Raw genomic sequence first — 22837 nt, forward strand, 5'->3', positions numbered from 1 at the left:
CTATGATTTTCACAAAGGATGGTTCCACAAAGTCCATCAATTTTAAAGCTTCATTTGGCATACACTGTACATCCCTTAGAACGAGAAGCAAATCTTTCCAAAAAGGAACAAGAGCAAAAAGGTTCTTCCTCCTAATATAATTAAAAACATGGCTATGCATATAAAACAAGTAAAACAAGACTTACGGCATCTGTAAGAGCCGTGAAACAGTTGGCATGCCATTCTTCATAGCTTCACAGGTCAGAATGGATTCCAACACAGACACTACCAAAGAAAGAGTAAGAACGAACACATTTTTGCACGGCAGGATAGCAAATGATTTAGAATGAACGTCTGGCACTGCTGTGTGATGTTCCCTTAAGTATTGCATCAACTAAGCAGTGATGAAGCTCTGCAGCATGTGTTTTTTATTACAGTGTTACTATTACACATACAAACTTTTCAAGAATGTTAGACATGAGGCGAAGCGATCCAGACATCTAGTTACTTATTACACACTGCTTTATCACTCAGTTAAAAAAAAGAAAAAAAAAATATTTATATGCTACATATATTTCAGGAAGAACACATTTTCTATTTTTACAAATTACTAACTAATTCTTTCCGGTCATAGGCTGCAAAGATCTTAGGCTGTTCTTTCACAGCACCTCAGCTTAGGTAAAAGGTAAGAGTACTCAGGAAGTTGAGACTGACGTTTTCTCCATTTTATACTAACCAACAAACACTGATGGTGCAGGAGGAAAGCTGTCTACTGGGATCGTATCTGGGGGTCTTCCATATGTCATTTCATACAGTAAGTGTCCAAAGCAATGCACATCAACACCTTCTAAAGTCTGTGGAGGAAAAAAAAAATAAAAACACAACTTGCCAGAATTAATGAGTTTTACAACTGGTTTGTAACCATTAAAGAGTGGTCTTACATTTGAAGATAGAAAAGAGGAGCCATTAAGACAGTTCGTAACCACAACCATTCCCTTGCGTAAATTTAGCCTAAACGACATCTTCACGCCTCAAGCTAAAGAACCTACTGCTGTCTTTCAGTACATGATGATACAAATGGGATAGCAGCATAGTCATGTTCTGTAAAAACGCATAAATTAGTAAACTCTTTTCAAACACAGAAGTTTAGAGAGCTATACATTGATATAAACCACAACCAAGCATATTTTCCTAGCTAAGGGAAACAGTGAAGAATGAGATTCGTAATACAACCAGCTGCCACTTTACAGAGAGGTAGATAAAAAGACAGCAAAAATGCATACCAAACCAACCTAGGAGAGTCTCTCCCACTCCTCCTTAGGTTTGTACAAGCTGTACATACATGCTAAGCTCCCAGACAGCATACTTCCAAGATTTTAAAATAATGTTTAAACAGAAATGGCTCCTCTTACGGGAAAAGGCTTAGAGCTTTGATGGCACCAACAGATTTGGACTAACCATGAACTTTTGATCGTTTCTTTGACAACACAGTAGAACTTGTTTAGCAAGGTCAGCAAGCAGCTGTCTCGTGATGCCGTACGGAACTTATTACAATAAGCACTTAAAGGCAGGGCAAGATGCTGGCTAAAAGACTGTATTGCTGCAACAGGGCAAATTTGTTTTCATATTTTTGTAGGAAGACACTATTTTGCTTTGCAAGCCTGCAGTTAAGAGAGACCCTTCAAACAAATAAAAACCAGCTTTTAATAGCTAGACATCTGCAAGCATCTAATCAATTTTCACAGTACCCACCAAAGACAAGGCTGATTACTATTCCCAGCTCAGACCAAGTAGTAAGCTGTGCTCATTGTACAGACATACAAGTGAAAGAGTGTGGTAGACAATATGTACATTCCTATGAAATACAATACCAGCGTGGAAAGAGATCTTAAAACAACTGCAGTTTACCTCTATTTGTGCCAGCACTGCTGTTACAAAAACATTCACCTGCACTCCCCTTCTACCTGCTTACCTTTGGCCTCAGCCTTACTCCAGTGTGCTGCAACAAAACCTCTGTGCAGCCACACAGTGATTTGGAGGAAGCAGAAAAGGGATTTGATGGAGAAAAGCCCAGATTAAAGAAAGGGGGTTGAGAGAGGTTTTTTTTCGTTCTAGTCAGTTCTCCACAAACAGAAGTTGAGGATAAAGGGATGTATAAGAGCCAGCTGAATTAATTGTCTGAATCTTACATTAATTTTCCGAAACTGTGAAAAGTATGATCGATAAAATGATGGAAGTCCCAACAAGGAATTTTCTAGATCCAGTAACTTGCAAGTGTCCCCGTCCAACATCACATTGGCAGAGTGAAGATGGCCATAAGGAAATCCTTTCTCATGCAAGAATTTTAATACCTGAAAAAAAATCCAAGACCTCCTGTCACAAGATGCTCTGATGACCTCAAGATCTTAAATGCTCCAATACTAACGCAGATACATAATAAATGAGGCCCCTATTTGGAATGCTTGCTAAACTCAATCTTCTATCTACACCATCTTTGGACGACTATTCATTTCCATTTCACTGGTAACATTTGTCACAAAACAAACATTCGATGCCAATCCTCGCAGTAGACTTAGAGACACCTCCCAAAGAGATCTGGAAACTAAAATTCACAATTCTACTCAATATTTCAGTTTGAATAACAATTTTAAAAACACATTAATGACAATGAATTTATGGCACATGTTCTGCAGGCTCTAAATTACTTCTTTCCCTTTTCCTGCAAGGAAAAAAACTACATTAATCAGCTCTCTCCCACTTCAGCTCCACAAATATCAACTGCCTTTTTTGTTTTGGTCAGAGATGGCCTCACACATATGTATCTAAATTGAACTCCCAGCAGCTAATCTCAATTTACATTTAGCTTTGAAGTTTGCTGCCGAAACAAAGCTGTGTGCTCAAAAGTTTGTCTACTTTTTATAGTTAAACCAGTTGGCCTAAAAAAACCAAACCAACAAACCCAAAACAGAACAAAACCAACAGAAAAAACATAAAACAAAAAGAAAAATACCTCTAATATTTGCCTTCCATATGTTTTTATTTGCTGAAGTTCAAGACCTTGAATTTTTTTAGGATTGCAATACTTCTTCAGGAACGGGTCTTTTGGCTTTGCCTTTAAAAGAAACACATATATCAAATATCATGCCCCAAAAAGCCAGTCATTGTCTTTGTTTGCTTAGCAATAGATGGTAAACAGTTTTAAAAAGATATACTAAAGTCATTCCAGCAAATATTCTACCATTTGTGTTGGGGGCAGCAGGAGGGAGACATTACCTTATAAATAAGGTCCTTTAGCGTCCCTTTTTCACTGAATGGTCTAATAACCAGCGCTGAAGATTCATTGGCAGTGGCAAAAGTAATTTTGTAAATATAGGGATGCTACCAAGAGAAGAAACTGTAGGTAAGTTTTAGATGACAGATTCTGTAATTCATTTTTTCTTGATTCACAAGTAAGAAAAGATCTGCCTGAATTGTATGTTTAAAGTAATAAACTGGATTATGTCAGTGACATTTGTTCAAGTTACTCAGTCTTAACCTGGAGTAAATGCAAAGAAAATTTCACAAGGACATTGTTTAATTTCCACATAAATAATAAAAATCTTTTTTTAACAAAACAGACTGGCAGTTTAGATAAACAAAGAATCCAGCCCCATTAATACTTATACATGAGCAGCTTTACTGCAGGTTTAAGTCATGCTAAGCTAATAAATTCATTCATGGTTTTATACGACTATGACACATAAGGAAACTCGGCATTAATAGCTGTCATAATGGTTTTATGTCTTCAGAAATTATTATAACGACTTCCTGCAACTTTGTGAAACCAAATGAGACAACACAGTTGGAAATAAATTACAGAAGCAACACATACTTTAATTGAAATTACAAGTTAGCAAAAGACCCCTTGCTCACGTCCTACTTTAATACATCAGTTTCAGTCTGGTTTGGGGGTTGAAAAGCCTGGTTTTCAGCCTCTCAGCCTCTTCTGTTGTGTGCATCTGCTGAATTCCAAAACTGCACAGAGGTTTACCAGTTTAAATATCACCCTCTTCAGCCAGTCTCTCACATGCTTAACATCCTTAAAGGGAAACTCCTTTTGGTGTCAAATGCCAGTTTTTCAGACAGAGGTGCCTACTGGATTTATAACATGGCATTGCATAGGAGCTTAAATTGTACAGCCTCCATCGTGCTTCTACTAAGATATTCCTGTCTTAAATTCAAAGAACTGAAAAAATAAGGATACTTATTGCACTGCTTTATCCACTGCTGCCTGAGAACATCTCCAGCACACGGGTTAGCAATTACACCTAGACAGCCTAAAAGTGATGAGCTGAAATAAAAGCTCATGATCTCACACTACTGCCCAAGAAGAAAAAAAATACAATTAACCACAACTCTGAATCCTCTGTAATAATCTTCCGGGATTATTATTTGTGCTGAGAACATGTTACCTCATATTGTGTGGGAAATGTAATTAAAAGGTTCGCATCCCTTTAAATGAAAGCAACTCTAAAATTACAAACTACGTCTACTAGGCTACATGTGGTTTTGCAAGATCAGTCTTTGACAAGCACTTTTGTGCAGGCACAGTTTAAAAGTCTTCAAGTAATACTCACAGAACAGGAGGAAAGAAGTTTCACAGCATACTGTAAGTCTTTGTCAGACAAGTATTTATCAGGGCCAAGATCAGCCTGGAAATAAATAGGAAAAGAATGGCATCATAATAGATGTTACATTCCATAAAGAAAATGTGATCCATACTCTGCTCTCACAAATTAATACAGCTGCTTGAATGCGTATTTTGAAGAGCAAGCAAGGAAATCATACCTACAGAATGAAACTCGAAGAGGCTGAATAAGGCCATGGTTTCACAATACAAAGTGTCTGACAGTAAATAAGTATCATAGCCTCCTTCTTCCCCCGTATCTGACAGGCATTACTACCACTGAATGAACTCTGCCAACTCCAAACTTGGGGATTATGTGCATTGTGAACTGATAAGGCTTAAAAACCCACCTTCTTCCTCCCCAGCAAAAAAAAACTTCCCTCCTACTGCATGCTTTAGTGATATCCGCTTTCCAGTGAAGTCTCACAAACAGCTATGCTGATATAATTAAGAGTGCAGCACATTTCAGCACAGGAACACAAAGCAAATGTTTAGTAACAACAAACTACTCGGTGTCAATACATGTCTACCTCAAAGGAGCAATTCATGCCTCTCTCACCTAATAGTTTGTTGCTAAAACTAAAGATCTGAGTAAGGAAACTCACCACTTTAAAAAGGATCACCTTGTTATTTTTAGTGAGTAAATTTATACTATGGTCAACAGCTACATCATTACAACTGAAGAAATAGAGGTGCAGGAATGGGAACAAATGACCAGACACAGAAACTTGAGAACTGGATTTGCCACCAGAGGAAAGAAACACAAGCAGTTCCCACACCACACATCCACCTATGGGCTTTCAAGGCTCTTTCGAAGTCTGAGCTCGTAAGTCCATCTCTCTCTCACTCAAGCATGGTAGTCAATATAAAAGAAATAAGCCAGGTTCATTAAGAAAGATTTGAGTATGAGATGAAAGTATATTTACCCAGCTTAACATTAGCCGTTCCTTTGGTTGATTCTTAATCTTCATTAAGAAATATTTCTTACGTATTCGCCAACCTACAAAAGAAGAGTCATCAACAGCTTTAATTAAAACACTACTAAATCACACAGCTTACAGGCAAGACAAGGTCTGTAAGCAAAGATAGTTATCATAATCTTAGGACAACTTGTATAGCTGGGGAAAAAAAAAAATCAGACCAGTTTTCAGGCATACATATTCTCCTTACCTATATCTTTTAATGGTTCTACCACTTCCCACTTTGGCTCTGATCGGAAGAACATTGAAACATGCTGTAAGGCAATTTCTGGGGGGAGGAAAAGAAAAAAAAAAACAAACCAGTTTTTAAGAGACTATTAAAGATGATTATGCGTATGTAAGGTAAGGTTCACTGCTAGAAGGAAGCCTGCAGGAATTGAGACTGAAAGTCAGCAAAATCACTTTAAAAGGAAATCAGATAAAAACACAGTTAAAGGGCGTTTGCATTTTTAACCTGAGAACTCAAATCCACGGAGCAAACAGAGAACGCACTGCCTTCAAAAAACTTAGCTTACTGAGCTTGCATTCTATTTGTACTAGATCTACATTTCCAAGTCCAAATGCAACGCTCACAGCAAAGATTTCCCACACTACATTAGATCATGAAATGTTTCTGCTATACCTGTAAAAGTTCTAATTTTTACATCTCTCTAATGTGCATCTACCTTGCCATTAGTACATGTAAAGTATTCAGTTCTGTTTCAGTATGTGTTATTCTGTCCTCTTCTGTGCAGGCAAAGGTATTTTGCAAGTTACCATGATCTAACACACACACTTCAGGGCTGGGGGGGAGGTCATCCTTCTGGTTGCCGAATTCTCCCACAGCTGTGAACGCAACTGGTTTATTCATGAAGCAATTTGAGGGGAAATCTCAGTGAGAAGTGATGACAGCAGGGGGAGAAAGGGAATCAAGCCAACAAGGAGTTTTCTCTAACATGGCTTATCTTGGCATAGAAACACAACAAAAAGGTAAGGGTGCACTGATCTTTCTGCATTGTATCTTCTCTCTCCAAAAATAGCCTATGAAAAAGAGAGAGAACAGTACAATAAGTATCAACTCACTGCTCCAGTATTGATGAAATGACAAACTGATGGTGTCTCCAAAGGCCATAGACAATGACTTGATTACTAACTTCCCAGCAACTTGCTGAAAAACACAATCTTGATAAAGCGCTCAAAATTAACGCAGAAGTCACAGTGTCTCCTCGAGGATTTAAATTGCTTGTTCAGCATTAGCCAGACAAACTGCATCCTTAAAATGTTACTAATAATTTACAACTTCTCCACAGCTTATCATAAACATCCGGGTAATGTTCTTTGCGCTTTGAAGCTGAAGACACAAGAATGTTACAAAAAGGGAGAGCAAAAAGACAGCGAAAAGGAAGCAGTAAGTTCCTGCTTCAGCAGGCTCCGCTTTTATGAAAACAAGTTTTGCATTTCGCAGAGTCAGTTTGCCTGTGAACTAAACCTGTGGAGTGGGTCTCACCACTAAGGGGAAGTTTTTTCTCAGTCGGTAGGACAAATATTTGACAACTTCCAATGGCTGAAGCTGAAGTCAGACAAATTCAAAGAAGAAACATTTAATAATGAAGAGAAGTGATCACTGGGATATCATTCTAAGGGGTGCAGCAATTTTCCAGTATTTGGGGGAAGCGGGTGTGTGACTTATTCAAGCCTTGAAAAAAGCATTCAGCCTAGCTCAATTAGTTCTAGGAAGTGTCACAACCCAAAGTGATAGTGGGAGCTAGACAAGATGACCACAATTGTTCCTGTTGATTTGAAAAACCTCAGAACCATGACGAAGGCAGACTCGGTGTTCAGAAGACCGTCTCTTTTAACAGAACACAGAGCTGACAAACTTAACGCCACCGTACACTTTGGTAGACAAATAATTTCCAAACATTTGGAAATTTATCCCCAGTTATCAACGAGCTGTGAAAAAACAGATGTCGCTCTCACCAGCACACACACCCCCCCCCCCCCGAAGTTCTGCTTATATAGATCTTGACTCTCATCACTCCTCTGTAAAAGGATTCAAATATTTAGATTTGACAATCGCAGCACGATTCACGTACAGAGCTGGCGAAACATTATCATAAACAAAATCACATGCACAGTATGATAATTTTCAAGGTTGTTTTCCTCTCCGCCCCCCATGCTTCAGTGTAAATCCTTGCCAGCATTAATGGAAGATACACACACACACTGAAGTGAAACTGTAAAGAAGTTTTGCAATTCCTCACTTACCAGTGTAGTTTACAGAATAGCTGTTTGGGTCCAAGAATTTTTTTACCAGTTCACAGTTAGACAGTATGTGATGGGTAGTAATTACATCGAGATAGGCCTGGAGTCCCTTCTGTCTTTCAGCTATGAACTCACGCTCCATATTTCCAATCAATTTTTTTGGAGGAAGAGGTAGACTTAGAGTTGAGATCTTAAAAAGAAAGAAAAAAATTACTAACTTTGCTCTCAAAAGGCCTCAGGTATATAAACTAGCAACGCAGAAAGTAGGAGACTCTCAGCAGCAAGCTAACTACTGGATAACTCTTTTTGTACTGTGTATATACAAGCTTTTATGTTTTTTCTAAGTACTGTTATCAGGGTGAGCTCGTCAGACAACAGCTCGCATCCCACTGTGAAGAGATTAGTAAGTGGAATGACACTGAAAATGTGAAGAGAGAAATTTTTGCTAGTGAGTCATGCATTTAAGATCACTACACAAAACTTTCAGATACTAAATGACTACAATTTTAAGCCAAATCCTTTCTATGACATACCTCTGTGACAGCACAAAAACAATTCACACCTTCCCATTTTCTCCAGATAAGATTTATGCTTTCTTTTTTCATGAAGTGCAGATTAATAACTTTGCTTGGTCACTACTGCCTTTATAGGTAATTTAAAGCCTTACTATCAGCATTTTAAATCTGTAATTTCAAATATGGTGCAACTTTTCCATTTTCTCTTCTGAATTTGTTGCTGTATGGTTTTTAAAGAGCTACACATCTTTCAACACAGAAATAGCTGCACTCTACCAGTGGATATGCAGTAGTTGTTTTATGTTGACATAAGTGATCCAAAACCTCAGATAAGTGATCCAAAACCTCAGAGAAATACTTCGAAATAGGACGATGAAAAAAACGTACAGAAATTCAAAGCCTTATGTAAGTCAGATCAAAGAGATCATCTTTAGAACACAAAACTAGGTTGCACACAGTGTGTACTTCAATTACGTCATGTGAATTGCAAGAATAAATTTTTCATGTTGTTAACACATTGTTGTCCTGCAGATCAAAGCACCTGCTTTGGGTATGCTGAATCTCCATGGGAGTTATCTTTAAGAAATACGTACTGCAGGAATCAATTACACCAGATGCAATAACCTCATTTCTACAGCAAACAGTTCACCAGGGAGAAGACCGGGCTTTTTGGTGTTTGAACAACTTTCATTGTAACTAGTGGAAAAAGTATAGGATTAGTTCAACAAACTGCGGTGAAAGTAGCAATCTCGTCCCTTTTTTTTCCTCCATTTGAACACAGGAGTTGCTCCCCCCTAACCTTAGCAGTTCTACTTCTCCTGTTTCTGACCACAAACCATGGAGTGAAAGAGCTATAACTATGCCTGAATTACAGAAGATGTTAATAAAAATCATCCTATTCACTGAGCATTTTTAATGCTATTTTACACCCAAGGAGGGGGGGAGGAAAATATCCAGGAGTAAACCCAAAAGCAACAATATACCACTTAAAACTAAATTCCTGAATTACTGGCTGTAACATCAGAGGTATACAAACCTTTCATTTGGCAGACCACTCTTACTTCAATTCAAAAACCAGTTTCTCAACAAAAACTAAATCCGTCTCTGGAATTATTCACTTGAAAAGCATACCAAATCATAATCGCTTTTACCCTCTTAACCTGACAGCTAGCTACTAACTACTATCAGAGAGAAAAGCACTCTAGTTCAGATGTTTGCAAACCACTATTATTTGTTTTAAAATTTATTTCAATAAACAACACATCTGCTATTTTTCAGCAGAAAGTAACATTCACCCCCAGGTTTTTGTAGCTATCTGCCAAAACACACAGCACAAGGAGAACGCTGTCCACCACAAAAGAACACCTCGCTGAGGTCCTGACCTTGCAAAGACCTCGCATGCTTTCAAACCTGAGCAGTACTCAGCGGCCCCAGCTGAGCGCTGTGACCAGGATGGGCTTTGCCACAGAAGAACCTGGGAATTAACATTCTTATCTTCAAACCACAAACCGCTCAGGAATGCCTGTTCAAAAGCTGCAACAAAATGCTTCACGAAAGCCAGATATGTTGCTGTGAATACTATACCAGTAGTTCACTCGACAAAACTGAAGAGCAGCCAACGATCTCCACACATCCCTGTCACATAAGTGAAGGGGAAGAAATACAGGATCGTCTGGAAGGAGCTTTTCAACCTAGGACACCGCTGAGAGTTCAGAGAATCTGGCTTGGAACTTTCTGACACAGGTCAGGGTCAGGTATACACCTCTCATTATTTCCAAGGCGTTTGGTAGGACTGCATCCCATAACCTGGACAGTTTTGAAATTCTCAGTCCTTACTATTGTTAAATAGGTAGCACCAGACCAACAGCAGAAAAGCTGCATTCCAACTCAACTGCAGCTCTGTGTTCAAGTACAACCACCTAAACCTACAGAGAGGTCAAGTATGCCACAAGAACTGGAAGAACGTGGGGCTTTACACCCAAAAGAAGCCCCAGCAGTTTTTCTGGCAACATTTTGGTTTTGAAGGAAGGAAACTGAGGTTTGGTATTCTTATTGCTTTATACTGTTTGGGGAAGGAGATGTTTTGTTTTGCTTGGAGTTTTGTTTGTTTACTCTAATTTCAGTATACATAAGATGAAAGTTTAAACAGTTTAAAAACAAGTCATGGGACCTAAATATTGTGATGAAATATTGTTGCTTAGAGTTCTGGATGGAACAAACCAAGGAGTGTTGCATGTCTTTAACGGAACAGAAAACTCCAGCATCACAAAGAGCAATTTATAAAAAAACCTCCAAAATAGTAGGAGAAAAGAGCCATTTTAACACGCTTCTCACCAGCTACTGTCTGCTGTCTCTCAAGCCCTGGCATACGGAACTAGGCTGGAGGAGCAATGCTGTTTGTCAGAAGCAGAGTTGGGATCTTTGGTAAAAGCTTAAAATTCCCTTCCTGCACTCCTGCTGGGCACATAATAAAGAACTGCACCTCTTAGGGCAGCTCTCTGTACTAGCCAGAAAAGGATATTTCTAAGCAGAGATCCATCTTTGCCTTTCCAGACTGTGGAATGCAGAAACAGGAGTATGAACATCGAGAGGTGAGCGGTAGTTTTCACTGAAGGAGACAAAATGCTAACGAACACAGCCTATTAATTTAGCCAACCTCTGCATGTCCTCCTGTCCAAGTTAGAGGTATGTCTTGATGATTTTGTTTGATCTTTTCTAGCCAGCCAAGCAGCTGATGTTTGTCCCAGATCTCGGTATCTTGTATCTGCAAAATCTCCCTCTTGTTTCAAATTCCTCCTTCTCCCACTCTGCAAGTTGCTGTCAAGCAATTTCCTGAACCCTCCACTTTTATCATTCACCTCTGTCTCAGACACAAAGGCCTTTTCTTTCTGTATTACATCACAGATAACCTATTTACCTTCCCTTTCTACACCTCCCACCTAGGCCAAACCTTTCAGTACCTGTCATTTCTGAATTTTAAATCTCTAAGGTCAATCGCCTTCTCAACTAAAGCTGCCTCATTTGAAAGTTAAATGAGAAGGCAATGAAGCTTTTTCATGCCTTAACACATTCTATTCCCCATGGTTAAGAGAAGCTTGTTATAGGTGGCTGCAAAAGTGAACTACTCCTTTTTAAAACTTTCTCAAAATTCTTTCTCTGTGATCTCTATCAAAACTTGACTAACGTTAAGACCACAATGGCCACTATGTACTGTGACAACTAGTACCATCTCATTGCCTTGTGTTCTCATGAGTGTTTATCTAATCTTAAATCTTGGATTTCTCTGGAGCAGGGGATACCTTTGTATTGCATTTATTCAGCACATCACACAAGAGGTTTCCAGGTCATGATAAAAGTTCCCTCATGCTACTGCACATTCAATAAAATAATTCCAGAAGGCAACCATGTTGCATTTGTTGAATTATAACTAATTTGCCCCCATCCACCTTCTAGCATAGGAATTAGTTATAGCAGACTATCAGAGCGCACAATTCAACATCTTTACATGTTTTTCCTCACTGAGGTTCATCAAGCAGATAGCTGATTTGACTGGGGAGGTGGGGGGAGGAGAGGAAGTGGAAGCAGTATTAAGCTCTTGAATTGGCACAACATTTAATAGGGGGAAAAATTTCAAAGTTACAAAAATCTATCCTCAAATAGCAGAAGCATTCACTTTTTAATCTTATTTGCCTAGTACTATGGAAATCTCGAGTAATAGGGTTCCCTCCTGTAGATGCTAGACACTGCTGCTTCCCCCTTTTCCTAACACACTCATATACCCGGCTTTTTCCCACGCAAACTAAAAAGAAATAATTGTCCCAAAAAGCAAAAGAAAACACACAGTAAGTCCAATGTTTAACTAAGGAACACTTTCCAGTGATACAGAAAACCATCACATGATAAGCAGCATCTGGTAGTGCTTTTAGACGAATGTAAATAACGAGACACATAGCACTTCAATGCTGAATTTACAAGGTTGGTGTGTGCCTTGGCTTTCTTCGAATCAAAGGAGGAACAAATAATAACACACAAAACCGGAACGAGTCACAGTACTGAAGGGAAAGATTCAGTATCTGCCAATTTCCTCCATTTCTATATAACTTGGTCATCTTTATGCTAAAATTAAAATTATACAAGAGAAAACACACGAGTGAGAAAAGTATACATTCAAGTTACATTTGAAGTCACGGTTTCTCTTTACAGCTATGTGAATTTGTATTTTTTCTTCACTGCAATATATAAAAATACCACATGCTATTTTAAATATATTCTTCTAAATAACATTTTATATTTATATATCAAGGGTGAAAGTTACCTGCAAGCTATTATTAAGCAAGTCAAAGTCACTGTATCGCCTCACAATCTGCAAAATATAAAGACAAAGTTCAGGAAACATATTACTTTTCCCATTAACATTTTACTCTTCAAAATCCCATCAGAGAAAAGTAATTCCCATTTATAATCATCATCTTTTAACCATTTTTCTACAAATGCATAACTGCTGGATTTATGTCACACTGCCAGAGAGCAAAGAGGAGTTTTAAATCACATCTCGATCAGAACGAAAATGCATTTCTAAACATTATCTTAAAACAGCTTAAAAAAAACCCACAGCATTTGCTAGCACAGTTGTCTGCAAACAAAGCATTTTTGCCATATTAGATTCAACACTTTTTCATAGTCATCTTCATCACTGCTTCTAGGTTTTGCTGGTCACGTATCAGCAAGGCTGTGATTTCAGCACTAAGGAAGGAAAACTGGCATTGGATATTTAAAAACGATGGTTGTGCCAACACACAGTAGTAACACATGACAGGCATTTTTCCTGGAATATTCACAATAGCAGCAGACAACGTGCCTCTTGTAGCTGGCAGCAATACTGTTTTTCTCTTAGTTTTTGACCAAAAGTATTCAAGCACTTCATGTTCTCAATTCCAAACCAACATTTCCCTCTCCAGCTCAAATTTTAAAAGCTAGGAAGAGACGATTTTCAAACTCTTCCTAAAAAGGCACCCTGATTACATGAACCACAATTTAAGAAATTACCTGCCAACTGTTTTCTGCCGAAACTCCTCTCTGAACACGGATTATGTATTCCTAATAAAAGGAAAAAGTTATTAGAAATGAGAAGTAACAAGCTGAAGGAAGTTATTAGGTACTTCTCCAAATATGACCACGATCCAATTAGGAAACATTCAGAAACAGAAAATTCAGATCCTGATTTTAAGCGCCCAGGTGAAGGTCAGAGCTGGGTTTGCTCAGACCCATCACTAGCAGCTGTCTCTCCCCACTTCACGGAGTAGAACACAAAGAGAGGTCCAAGAGCTTGCAGACCTGTGAAGCACTCAAACAGTTTTATTTAGTTAAGGAAAAAGATAGTAAGAGCATACTCACCACACATCTCTACTCACAACAGCTGAAGAAACCTCTCCTCACCTCACCTCACCTCCAATATCTAACAAGTAGCCCCCAGGAATTACTGCCACCATCATAACAGAATAAAATTCCAGTACATATCCACCACTGACCAACCTCTAATTATTTTTGTACAAGAAACATTACCACATAAGCTTTGGATTATGCTTGAGTAACTAGAACATATCAGTTTCTCATGATGATAATTCTTCATTTATAATGCATGTATAATGTTAATTATTTACGTATCAACTATGCAGATATATCTAAATCTCAGTGAACCACTTTTAAATTTTAAGAATTAGTAATTTTCCCATCACAATTACACTCATAAAGCACAATTCCTTTCAGTCTCTTAATTTCAAGCTCCACTGTACCTTATGTAGACTAATATCCGGTCAATACAGCAATATCGTTATTTGAGATTTATATAATTATCTCAAGAACAGATACCAAGTATTTTGTACACCTACTCAGACATACTTCAACGACGCCGTAATTTTGTTTACCCCTACTCTGTTTAGGTTAGAAAACAGCTCTAAAAACACTTTTGACGTTTCAAAGATCATAAACGAGACAAGTCCTTTTCCTAGAAAGCCTATAATCTCCATTTCGGATATTGTTTAATTAGCAAGGAAATAAAATTAATCTGGGCTAAGTGTAGTAACAGATACTTCCTTTACCACTGGCATACACAAAGCTCTATAAATGCAGCTCTTTTTAAAGTCTTACTACACAGATAATCCCATGGCCCCATAATTTGCATCGAAAAAAACGTGAAAATGGAGAGCCAAAAGGTAAGAGGCTTCCTGAGAAAATGCAACTCCCAACACTGAAGAGAGGTGGAGAGTAGCCAGAATCAGAAGAGGGGGAAGAAGCCACACAGACACCTGTGCTTTTACACCTTCCTTCCAATTGTATCAGCCTGACGTTGTAGGAGAGGTCTATGTCCCCAATGCCTTTTAGGCACATTCTTCTTCTCTGCTGTGCTTGGCCAGGGCTGGCCAAGGGGTCCACCACCGGTGCTCAGAGCACCACCAAACCCCCCAGGCTTCCTCACTGAACACGCTCAGTCGCACCGCACACCTGCAGTGACAAAATTCAAAGTGAGAACTAGAAATTCTGAAACAAATACAAATTCCAGCCATGGCTCACAGTATTTCTAAGCTGGAACATGCAAAAAGCTCTTGGTATCCATGCCAAGCGACGCGTGAGTACCCACCCAGTTATTGCCTGCAGTGCAGCAAACATCACATGATAAATCACTTGTTATTCAGCTCAGCTGACTTCATTCACCCCGCTACAAACTTTCAAATGTATTTTATGTAAAGTGCTGAATAATTTTTTTATTTCAAACGCCACCTAATTTTGCTGAACTGCTGACATCAATAGGAGTTTTCCACAAACAAAAAGGACAGATCAGAGCATTATGCACAATTTTTTCAACTATTAAGATTAATTCTGCATTCCAAATATCATGAATCGACAATAATGAAATAACAACAAATAAACAAAGGTATTTCCAGCACCTTGAGTTTATATACCAAATTTGTCCATTCTGTTAGAATAACGCTATCTGGCATGTACCTGCATACCAATTAGATACTTCAATTCATTGAGTGTTTGATCCATGAAGTGTTATAAATTCAGCTTCACAGTTAAAAATCCACTACAGGCATTTAGTATTAGTATTAGTAATTTCTTTCGGGTACTGTAAAGCGTCTTCTGGTTTTGGAAGTTGCCTTCAGAACCACACAGAACTAATTCTCCTCTTTCAAATTAAGTGAAATTAAAAGCTTGTACACTGAGAAACATAAATACACCACTGGATGCAAACAAAGAAAGCAGGGCACATCAGAGAATTAAATTCTCATTTACCATTTACCACCATGAAAAGTAAGTAGTGTAAACCAAGAACTATTATTCCAGGTAAAGGCAACATTTATCAGATGGCATTACCTTGTGTGTTCAACCTTAGCTAATCCAGAATTTATTTACTGGAGTTTTCTTCCAAAGTACAATGCTGCTCAGGGAAGAATGCTATTCCGCTTTCTAAAATTAACTTAAAATTCACTTAAAATATCTTTTATTATCAACAGCTGTCAAATATCTGTAGCAATTTTGAACCATCTAGTGCTGAGAACAAATTCAAGACTAGTAAGCATGAAAACCAAAGTGATTTAAAACACTTCATGTCCTAGCAGCTCAGTCAGAAATGACAGAAATCCCAGATGCCACAAACCAAAACACACAACTATCATACTGAAATAAAGTGTCTATTTTCAGAAAGTCAGCCTGACATGATCTCTCCATATTCTCTTCTCTTACCCATTTGAAATTACAATTATGGTATTTTCCTGCAAAACAAGAAGCCCAAATCCTCCCAAATAGTACCAAAAAATCCACAGAGTTGATTGGAATTCAACCAGTGTAATTATGTTTGGAAACTGTGCAGCAGGAACTGATTAAAAGGACACCTGGAGACCCAGATTCACAACTAACGTGGCTTTTCCTGTTTTGTGATCGTTGCAGCATTATGGGAAGTAGGAAGAGGCTACTTCACACACAGCCAAAAAAATTGCAGCAACTGCTTATTGAGCAAGTCTCAAAGGAACATTGGCTGTTTCTCCGAAAAACCACATCAGTGATGATTCACCACGTTCAGTCATTCATCTTTTCTAGGATTTTGAAAGAAGCAGAGTTATTGTTCAATCTCTCATAGCACTTACTCTTTATCCAGTGATTAACCTTTTCCATTGTACCCCAAGAAAATGCTCTCGGGCAGGCAGAGCACACAAATCCATTAGACAACCGTCAAAGCATCTTACTGCATACAACCACTCTGATCAATACGACAGTCGTCTCTTCTGGAGAGCCTAGTGATAAACAACTCGGGGCTCAGAGCTCATTCACACAGTAGGATTATACTTCAAACAAACAAGCAAACAAAAAAACCCCAACATATTTGGGCCACAACTCTTTTTTTCCCACACATACTCCATCATTTTCCCATCCAGTTCTGCTCTGGCACCCTAAAGCACTAATCAAGCCCCCTCTTTATGTCATGGGGTTCACAACCTGAAAGGAGAGAGCATCACTCTTCAGATGCAGTCATTCGTTCTGTCTGTATGGAAAAGGTAAGTCCCCACCCGACTCCCTCCATCAGCACTGACTGTAACAAAGAATTGGCCAACTCAGCACTACCTTGTCAGTACAACTAACGAAAACGCCTAAATGGTCTTCTGCATTTTTTCCCCAAAGTTGATAATGAGATTGAAAGTGAAAGAATAACTATAGTAGAAAAGCCACGGCAAGAAATACAATCCCATTCCCAATATCTGCCATGGCTACACATGATCAGCAGACCACAGTATGCTGAGTTCCAGTGAGAAGCTGGTACTTCCTATTGCCTCCACACAGCAACAAGCTTGGCTTGGGATTGTAACTAGCACTGCTGATATATGCTTCCCATAGGACCAAAGAAGAGCTTTCCACTCTTCAAGGAAAAAGCCTAAATGCACAGAAGCCTTCATTACTCTGCCAAATTCTCTTTTGTTTAGGAAAAAAAAAAGCTGAATTACAACGATTTTCTTCTGAGACGCCTGATTTGATAGTGGAACTGAGACTGTGCCGTAGGAAATAAATGAAAGTGTTAAGGAAAGCAGATAGGCACACTCAGAATCATTTCTGCTTAGCTGCATCATCTAACACAGGAAAATATGATGGAAAAGCCTTCAGAAAGGGCTAGTAATTACCAGAGTTCACTCCTGCCAGCAATATTAGGGATCAACCACCAGGCTCAGTGAGGTCTAGGTTAGCTACACCATGCAGAAATTCCCATGGCATCTGTCACTCCTACGTGAATGGCTCAAAATCTTTCCTATGACTCAGTTTACCAAACAACTTCAAAGGAGCCCTAATAACTGCTCGTTGGCAAAGCAAGGTCTCAGCTTGCAGAAGACAGACAGCCTCCAGCTACTGATCTTGCCGGAGGGCAGCAAGCTCAGTGGCAGCAGCCACGCTAGAGCCACCAACAAGACAGGCCACAAAACCATTCCCCAAGACAGCCTCTCTGTGTCCCTCCAGACTCCCACACAGGTCAGGTTTGTACGTCCGCTGCTCTTCCTATCGATACTGCCAAGCCAGGTTCTGCCACAGCCTTGATATTCCAGCAGCAGGTCAATATACATTTTTAAAGATGTCCAGCAAAGCAGTTTTACCTATGGGATCATTTCCTGGCTGCTCCAACTAGTCAAGAAAGCGGAAACTGGTGCTGGGAGGAGGAGGCCGAGAGTAGGGAAAGCTGTATGACCTCAGTTGCACACTGCCATTTCCTAAAATCTTCTTCCTACCACTACAGAGTGCTGGATAGAGTTTCTAAAAGAGAGTCTTTTCCAAACATCCACATGAATCAGCGACAAACATGCTGCATTTCTCCAATCCTTTGCCAGTAGCAGTTTCACAATCACTGCCTGGGATTAACGTTATCCTGAATTTACCCATTTTCACACAAAGCCAACATTTAGGTGGATTTTTTTCCTCCAAAATTCACCAAGATTATTCCCTGGTATTCCAGCACTTGTTAGAACATCAGCAGCTCAGCACTGTTCAGATATTTTTGTTAACATTCCTAGAAGAAAGCTACACAGCAAAGCATGTCTAAATGTTTAATAATTGCTGGTTATCATCTTTCCTAGTTTTTTGAAACAGAAAGTAAACAGGAAAGAAAGGCTTTTGCAGAGACAAAATAGGAAAGAACAAGTGGTGAATTTAGAGATTTGTATAATAAAATGTAGAGCTTGCCAATATTGGGTAACACATTCTGTCTTCCCAAGAAAATAGTCTCTAAATTTCTGGCTCAGGATAGTCAGTCTATTTTTCCACAGATTTCTGCTGTTCATCTGTTTAATCCAACAGGCTTGAAAAGCCAACCATTATAAAGATCCAGGTCACCTTCAGGTCACATCAACTAAAAGTTTGAAAGGGCTTTATTTTACAAGCATCAAAGAGAGGAAAGCCTAATTAAGCATGAATACAATCCCTGCTTAAGTAGGCTGGATTGGAACAATTTCTAGTAAGAAGCTCTTTTAAATGTTTATTTAGAAAATCTCCCATGTGAAAAGCAGCAATGACATCAGGAAAGCTGCTCAGACTGGGGGACCTCTTCACTACAGGGCACAGTATTTATTTCCTATTGCACAACCTGCCATTAAGCCCCATCTGAGGTACCAGCAGCAACAGTGATGTTTACCTGCACTTGAAACAATGCACCTGTTTGTCCAGGGACATTACACGGTGCCACACACACTGTAGCGCTGGTGTAGGAATGAGTAAACCATTCAATAAGTGAAAGCTACGAAGTAGGACAACTGCAGGAAAAAAAATAGGACACACATTTACATGTAATGAAACGTACTGAACGAGAAAAGCTCTGGAAAGAGACAAGAGAAATAACAGCTTTTCAGTACCCTGCATCACCATGGCCTTCATCAGAAAAAGCAAAATATTCAGTATTTTGAGGAAATACTCAGTAGCCAATAAAAATATTCTAATTACACTGTAAGATCTCTAAGGCAATGGATTTACTAAGGTATGATATGGCAACTAATATTTTGACTGCAATCTTTGCAGGAGCTACAAACACAATACTAATTGAGTAAGTTCACCAGAGGAAACCATAAGGTTGGGATATCTAAAATTAGGTGTGATGAAACAGCTGTCTTTTTTGAGCTCAGGCTGGGGGGAGAGGTGGGAGGTGATCAAGCTTACTTACTAAGTCCAGTGGAGGAACTGCATTTCCAAAACCTTAAACAAGTGAACTATAATAGTTCCCTGTCTAAAGTCACCTTTAAAAGTAACTTCTTTTTTTTTTTTTTTCAAAGTGAAGGCAACCTTGTTGAGATTGAATTCCTTATAAAGCAGATATGCAAAGTCCTTTACAAGCTTTTAAAATAAATCTTACAGTTCTAGAAACATATGGCTCCATTTTTGTATCACGGAACAATATAAGAAAAATATTAATGTTTTTTCAACATTTTTCTAATCTAAAAGCTATGAGTGTCAACATTCATCATTGCTTAAGGCAAATGAAAAACTCTGAAAGTATGTCACAAGAGGGATTCATTTCAGCTGTTAATTTCAAAATGCCTTTAAGACAACAACGTACTGTAGCAAAATTGGCTGTTTCACTACTTCAATTTCAACACGAAATGCATGAAAAAAGAAAACCACTTCAGAAAAGAATTAAGGAATGTTCAGAAGTATATGCATAACTTGCTAGTGGGTTTATTGCTGTAAAGTGCTCTAAAACTTGTATGTACAGATGTTCAGTTCTTATTAAGGAATATGTCTAGATTATTGTGGAAGAAAATAACATCCTACTTTAAGGCTTAGAAAGAAGGCCACTTTTAACTAGCGAATATCCAGATGAAATATTGCAATATGAAGCAAGTTCAATAGCCAAGATTTATTAAAGCTTTACTGCTGAAAATGCCTCTGTTGTCAGAACATAACATTTGGCATTAAGACGAGATGCTTGCAAATGGCTTAATATATTGGATGCAATTCCACTCCTATTGAACTCAAAGGAATGCAATGGCAAGAAAACAACTTCATTTTCTGCACAACAGTTGGTACACACACCTACCAAGAGCACTGAACCATGCTCATGAAAAGGTGCCCAACACACTCCTGGAAGTCACGCAGTTACTCTCTCTGCTCATGCAGTGCTAGTGACTGGAGCACGTAGCACGAGACAAAATGAAGCTGACAGGGTTTGCTCATGTAATTTCAAATCTATTAAGTGAGGTACCATTGGAAGGCGCCTGCAATATAAATTTATTTGGCTTTCAAAATGAAAAGGGCTCCATAAACACTGCACTATAGAATTATTTGTACGTAAGTGCATATTCCAACAAAATTCAGATGGCTTGTGACACACTTAACCGGGGAAACAGCTTTTGTTAAAAAAGAAAAAAGTCATCATATTCATCTTCAATTATCATTGGAAACAAATACTCAGAAAGAAAACCTCATCCGACAATTTCTTTGTTGCAACACAAAAGCATGGAGATTATGTACCAGCTGAGATATCCTAACCCAAGTAAGAACTTCTGAGCTCTTCTGACTTGAAAGAAACATAAAAAGCTTGTGAGCACATCAGAAAATTTTGCAGTTGATTTCCTAACAATCTAAACCCCACATCTACTAGGGGGTTGACATGCTCTTACTAAGCAAAGAGTGCAAACCCTCAAGAGTACATTTTAAATACTAGCTTTTTCCCTTCTTAGGTTTCTGGAAAATTCAGGTAAGTATGTACAAGTTTCAGGTTTTGGTTTCGGTTTCATTTTTTTCGTTTCACCTTCATCCCCAGGAAACAGAAACTCGGCCTCTGCCAAGTACAGCGCTTGATTCAATGCTATTAAGTTTACACTTACCCAGTCTGTTGTATTAAATTTAAATTAACAGAAGCTGCTTAGAACAACAGACAAGCAAACTATTCATTTGACACAAGCTCTGGTCTTTTGCATGGTATTTCACCATGTCTACAGAGCTCTTCCTGAAATTCTTCACCTTTTCCTTAGCTGGTTATTCACAACACTGACTATTTTCAGCAACCATAGGTGGTTTACATAATTACTAGTTCGGTTGCCACGTTAAAGTTGCATCTAACCCGGGCCTAAATCATCTTCTTATGAGTGCTTTTATAAGCAATGATCTACAGGAAAAAAAATTATAAATGCAAGTTTAAAGCAATTCTTGCAACACTAAGCAGCATTATAAAATCTTAATACATACTGCTGAAAAGAGAATAGAAAATTTACTCATGGATGCCTTTGTATTTCAGCTTTAGAAGAAGTCTAGCATGTGAAGACCTAGTTCTCCAAACATTAGTTTGGGATGAAGAATTGTATAGATCTACATCTTTTGAAGATATTGCTTTGAGGTGGAATGAGGAACAAATTGAAAAAACATTCAGGTAATGACAACCTACTTCCTCACATCTCTAATATAACAAAGTAAAATACAATCATAACACCTCACAAAAGCACTTCAATCCTTATTTCTTGGAGAGGCTTCCTTTGCACACCTCTTCAAACACAAGGATCTATTTGTGTGGCTTATTTAAACCAGGAAAGTTCAAAACAGGGACAGCATCATCCACCAAGAAACAAATTATTCAGATACCAGAGACATGAGATGAAGTGTCCAAAATGACAAAATAGTCGACTTACATCAAATAAGAAACCAAGTCTATGTTATGGCTTCCTGTGTTTTGTTATCCCACACTGCCTCTATATAAACCATCTGTGCTACACACACTTCAAGCCATCTTTCAACTATCAACAGGGCTTCTGCAGTAAAACAAACAATTACTAATAGATGTATCTTAGAGACAGATTTTAAATCAAAAGGCACAGTACTCCAGCATTCTGTTATTAACAAAAGATCAGAACAAAACAGTAGAGATTTTTTTTCTGAACATCCATTAGTAACAGAATACAGAGATAAAAGGCAGAGGCGGCAGGGAGCAACATTTTCTAGCACGCTCACCCAGACAAGACAACACACACACAGAGTCTGGATTGAAAAACTACTTCCAAGTGTTCATTCTAAAAGAATTTTGTGACTTTTTTTTTTTTTTAAACAGAATCATGCAAACCAAAGGAAAGAACACAAACAGCTATTGTGATTTGCACTAGCTAAAAAGCGTAATAAGGCATGATTGAAACAAGTTAACAATGAAACTGTAATCTGGACTGCTAACTGGGGAGTATTAGAAGTTATACAACTTCTCACAGGATGCAGCACATGCACCCCTCAGCTCCTGAAACAGTTAAAAAGTATCAGGCTTGCCAGAAAACAAACCTCATTAGTTTTATTTAGAAGAGGAGTTGCAACCATTGAGAGCCATAGCCTCCTAGATTCACAAGATCTTCTGGACAATTTCTAGAGAAACATAACTTCTGTTGAAAGACCTGAACATTAGCTCAAGCAAATTCTTCACACAAAAAAAACCCAAAACACTTCTTAAGTGC

At 38.5% G+C, this 22837-nt stretch overlaps 1 protein-coding gene across 5 annotated transcripts in view; it reads right to left on the bottom strand.

The window, feature by feature from the left end:
- The window catches only part of PXK (PX domain containing serine/threonine kinase like), a 37578-nt gene that overhangs the window by 13279 nt on the left and 1462 nt on the right, over nt 1-22837 (bottom strand). For all 5 annotated transcript variants that reach the window (XM_086618994.1, XM_086618992.1, XM_086618995.1 and 2 more), the window contains exons 2-12: nt 13431-13481; nt 12700-12747; nt 7873-8059; nt 5816-5893; nt 5572-5645; nt 4596-4670; nt 3253-3357; nt 2990-3091; nt 2169-2330; nt 716-833; nt 186-264 (exon numbers count right to left, since the gene is read on the bottom strand). In XM_086618994.1, the coding sequence (XP_086475120.1) occupies nt 186-264; nt 716-833; nt 2169-2330; nt 2990-3091; nt 3253-3357; nt 4596-4670; nt 5572-5645; nt 5816-5893; nt 7873-8059; nt 12700-12747; nt 13431-13481 (1079 nt within the window). The remainder of the gene's footprint in view (nt 1-185; nt 265-715; nt 834-2168; nt 2331-2989; nt 3092-3252; nt 3358-4595; nt 4671-5571; nt 5646-5815; nt 5894-7872; nt 8060-12699; nt 12748-13430; nt 13482-22837) is intronic.

The sequence above is a fragment of the Tauraco erythrolophus genome, chromosome 12, assembly GCF_009769465.1.
Source record: "Tauraco erythrolophus isolate bTauEry1 chromosome 12, bTauEry1.pri, whole genome shotgun sequence".
Taxonomy (NCBI): domain Eukaryota; kingdom Metazoa; phylum Chordata; class Aves; order Musophagiformes; family Musophagidae; genus Tauraco; species Tauraco erythrolophus.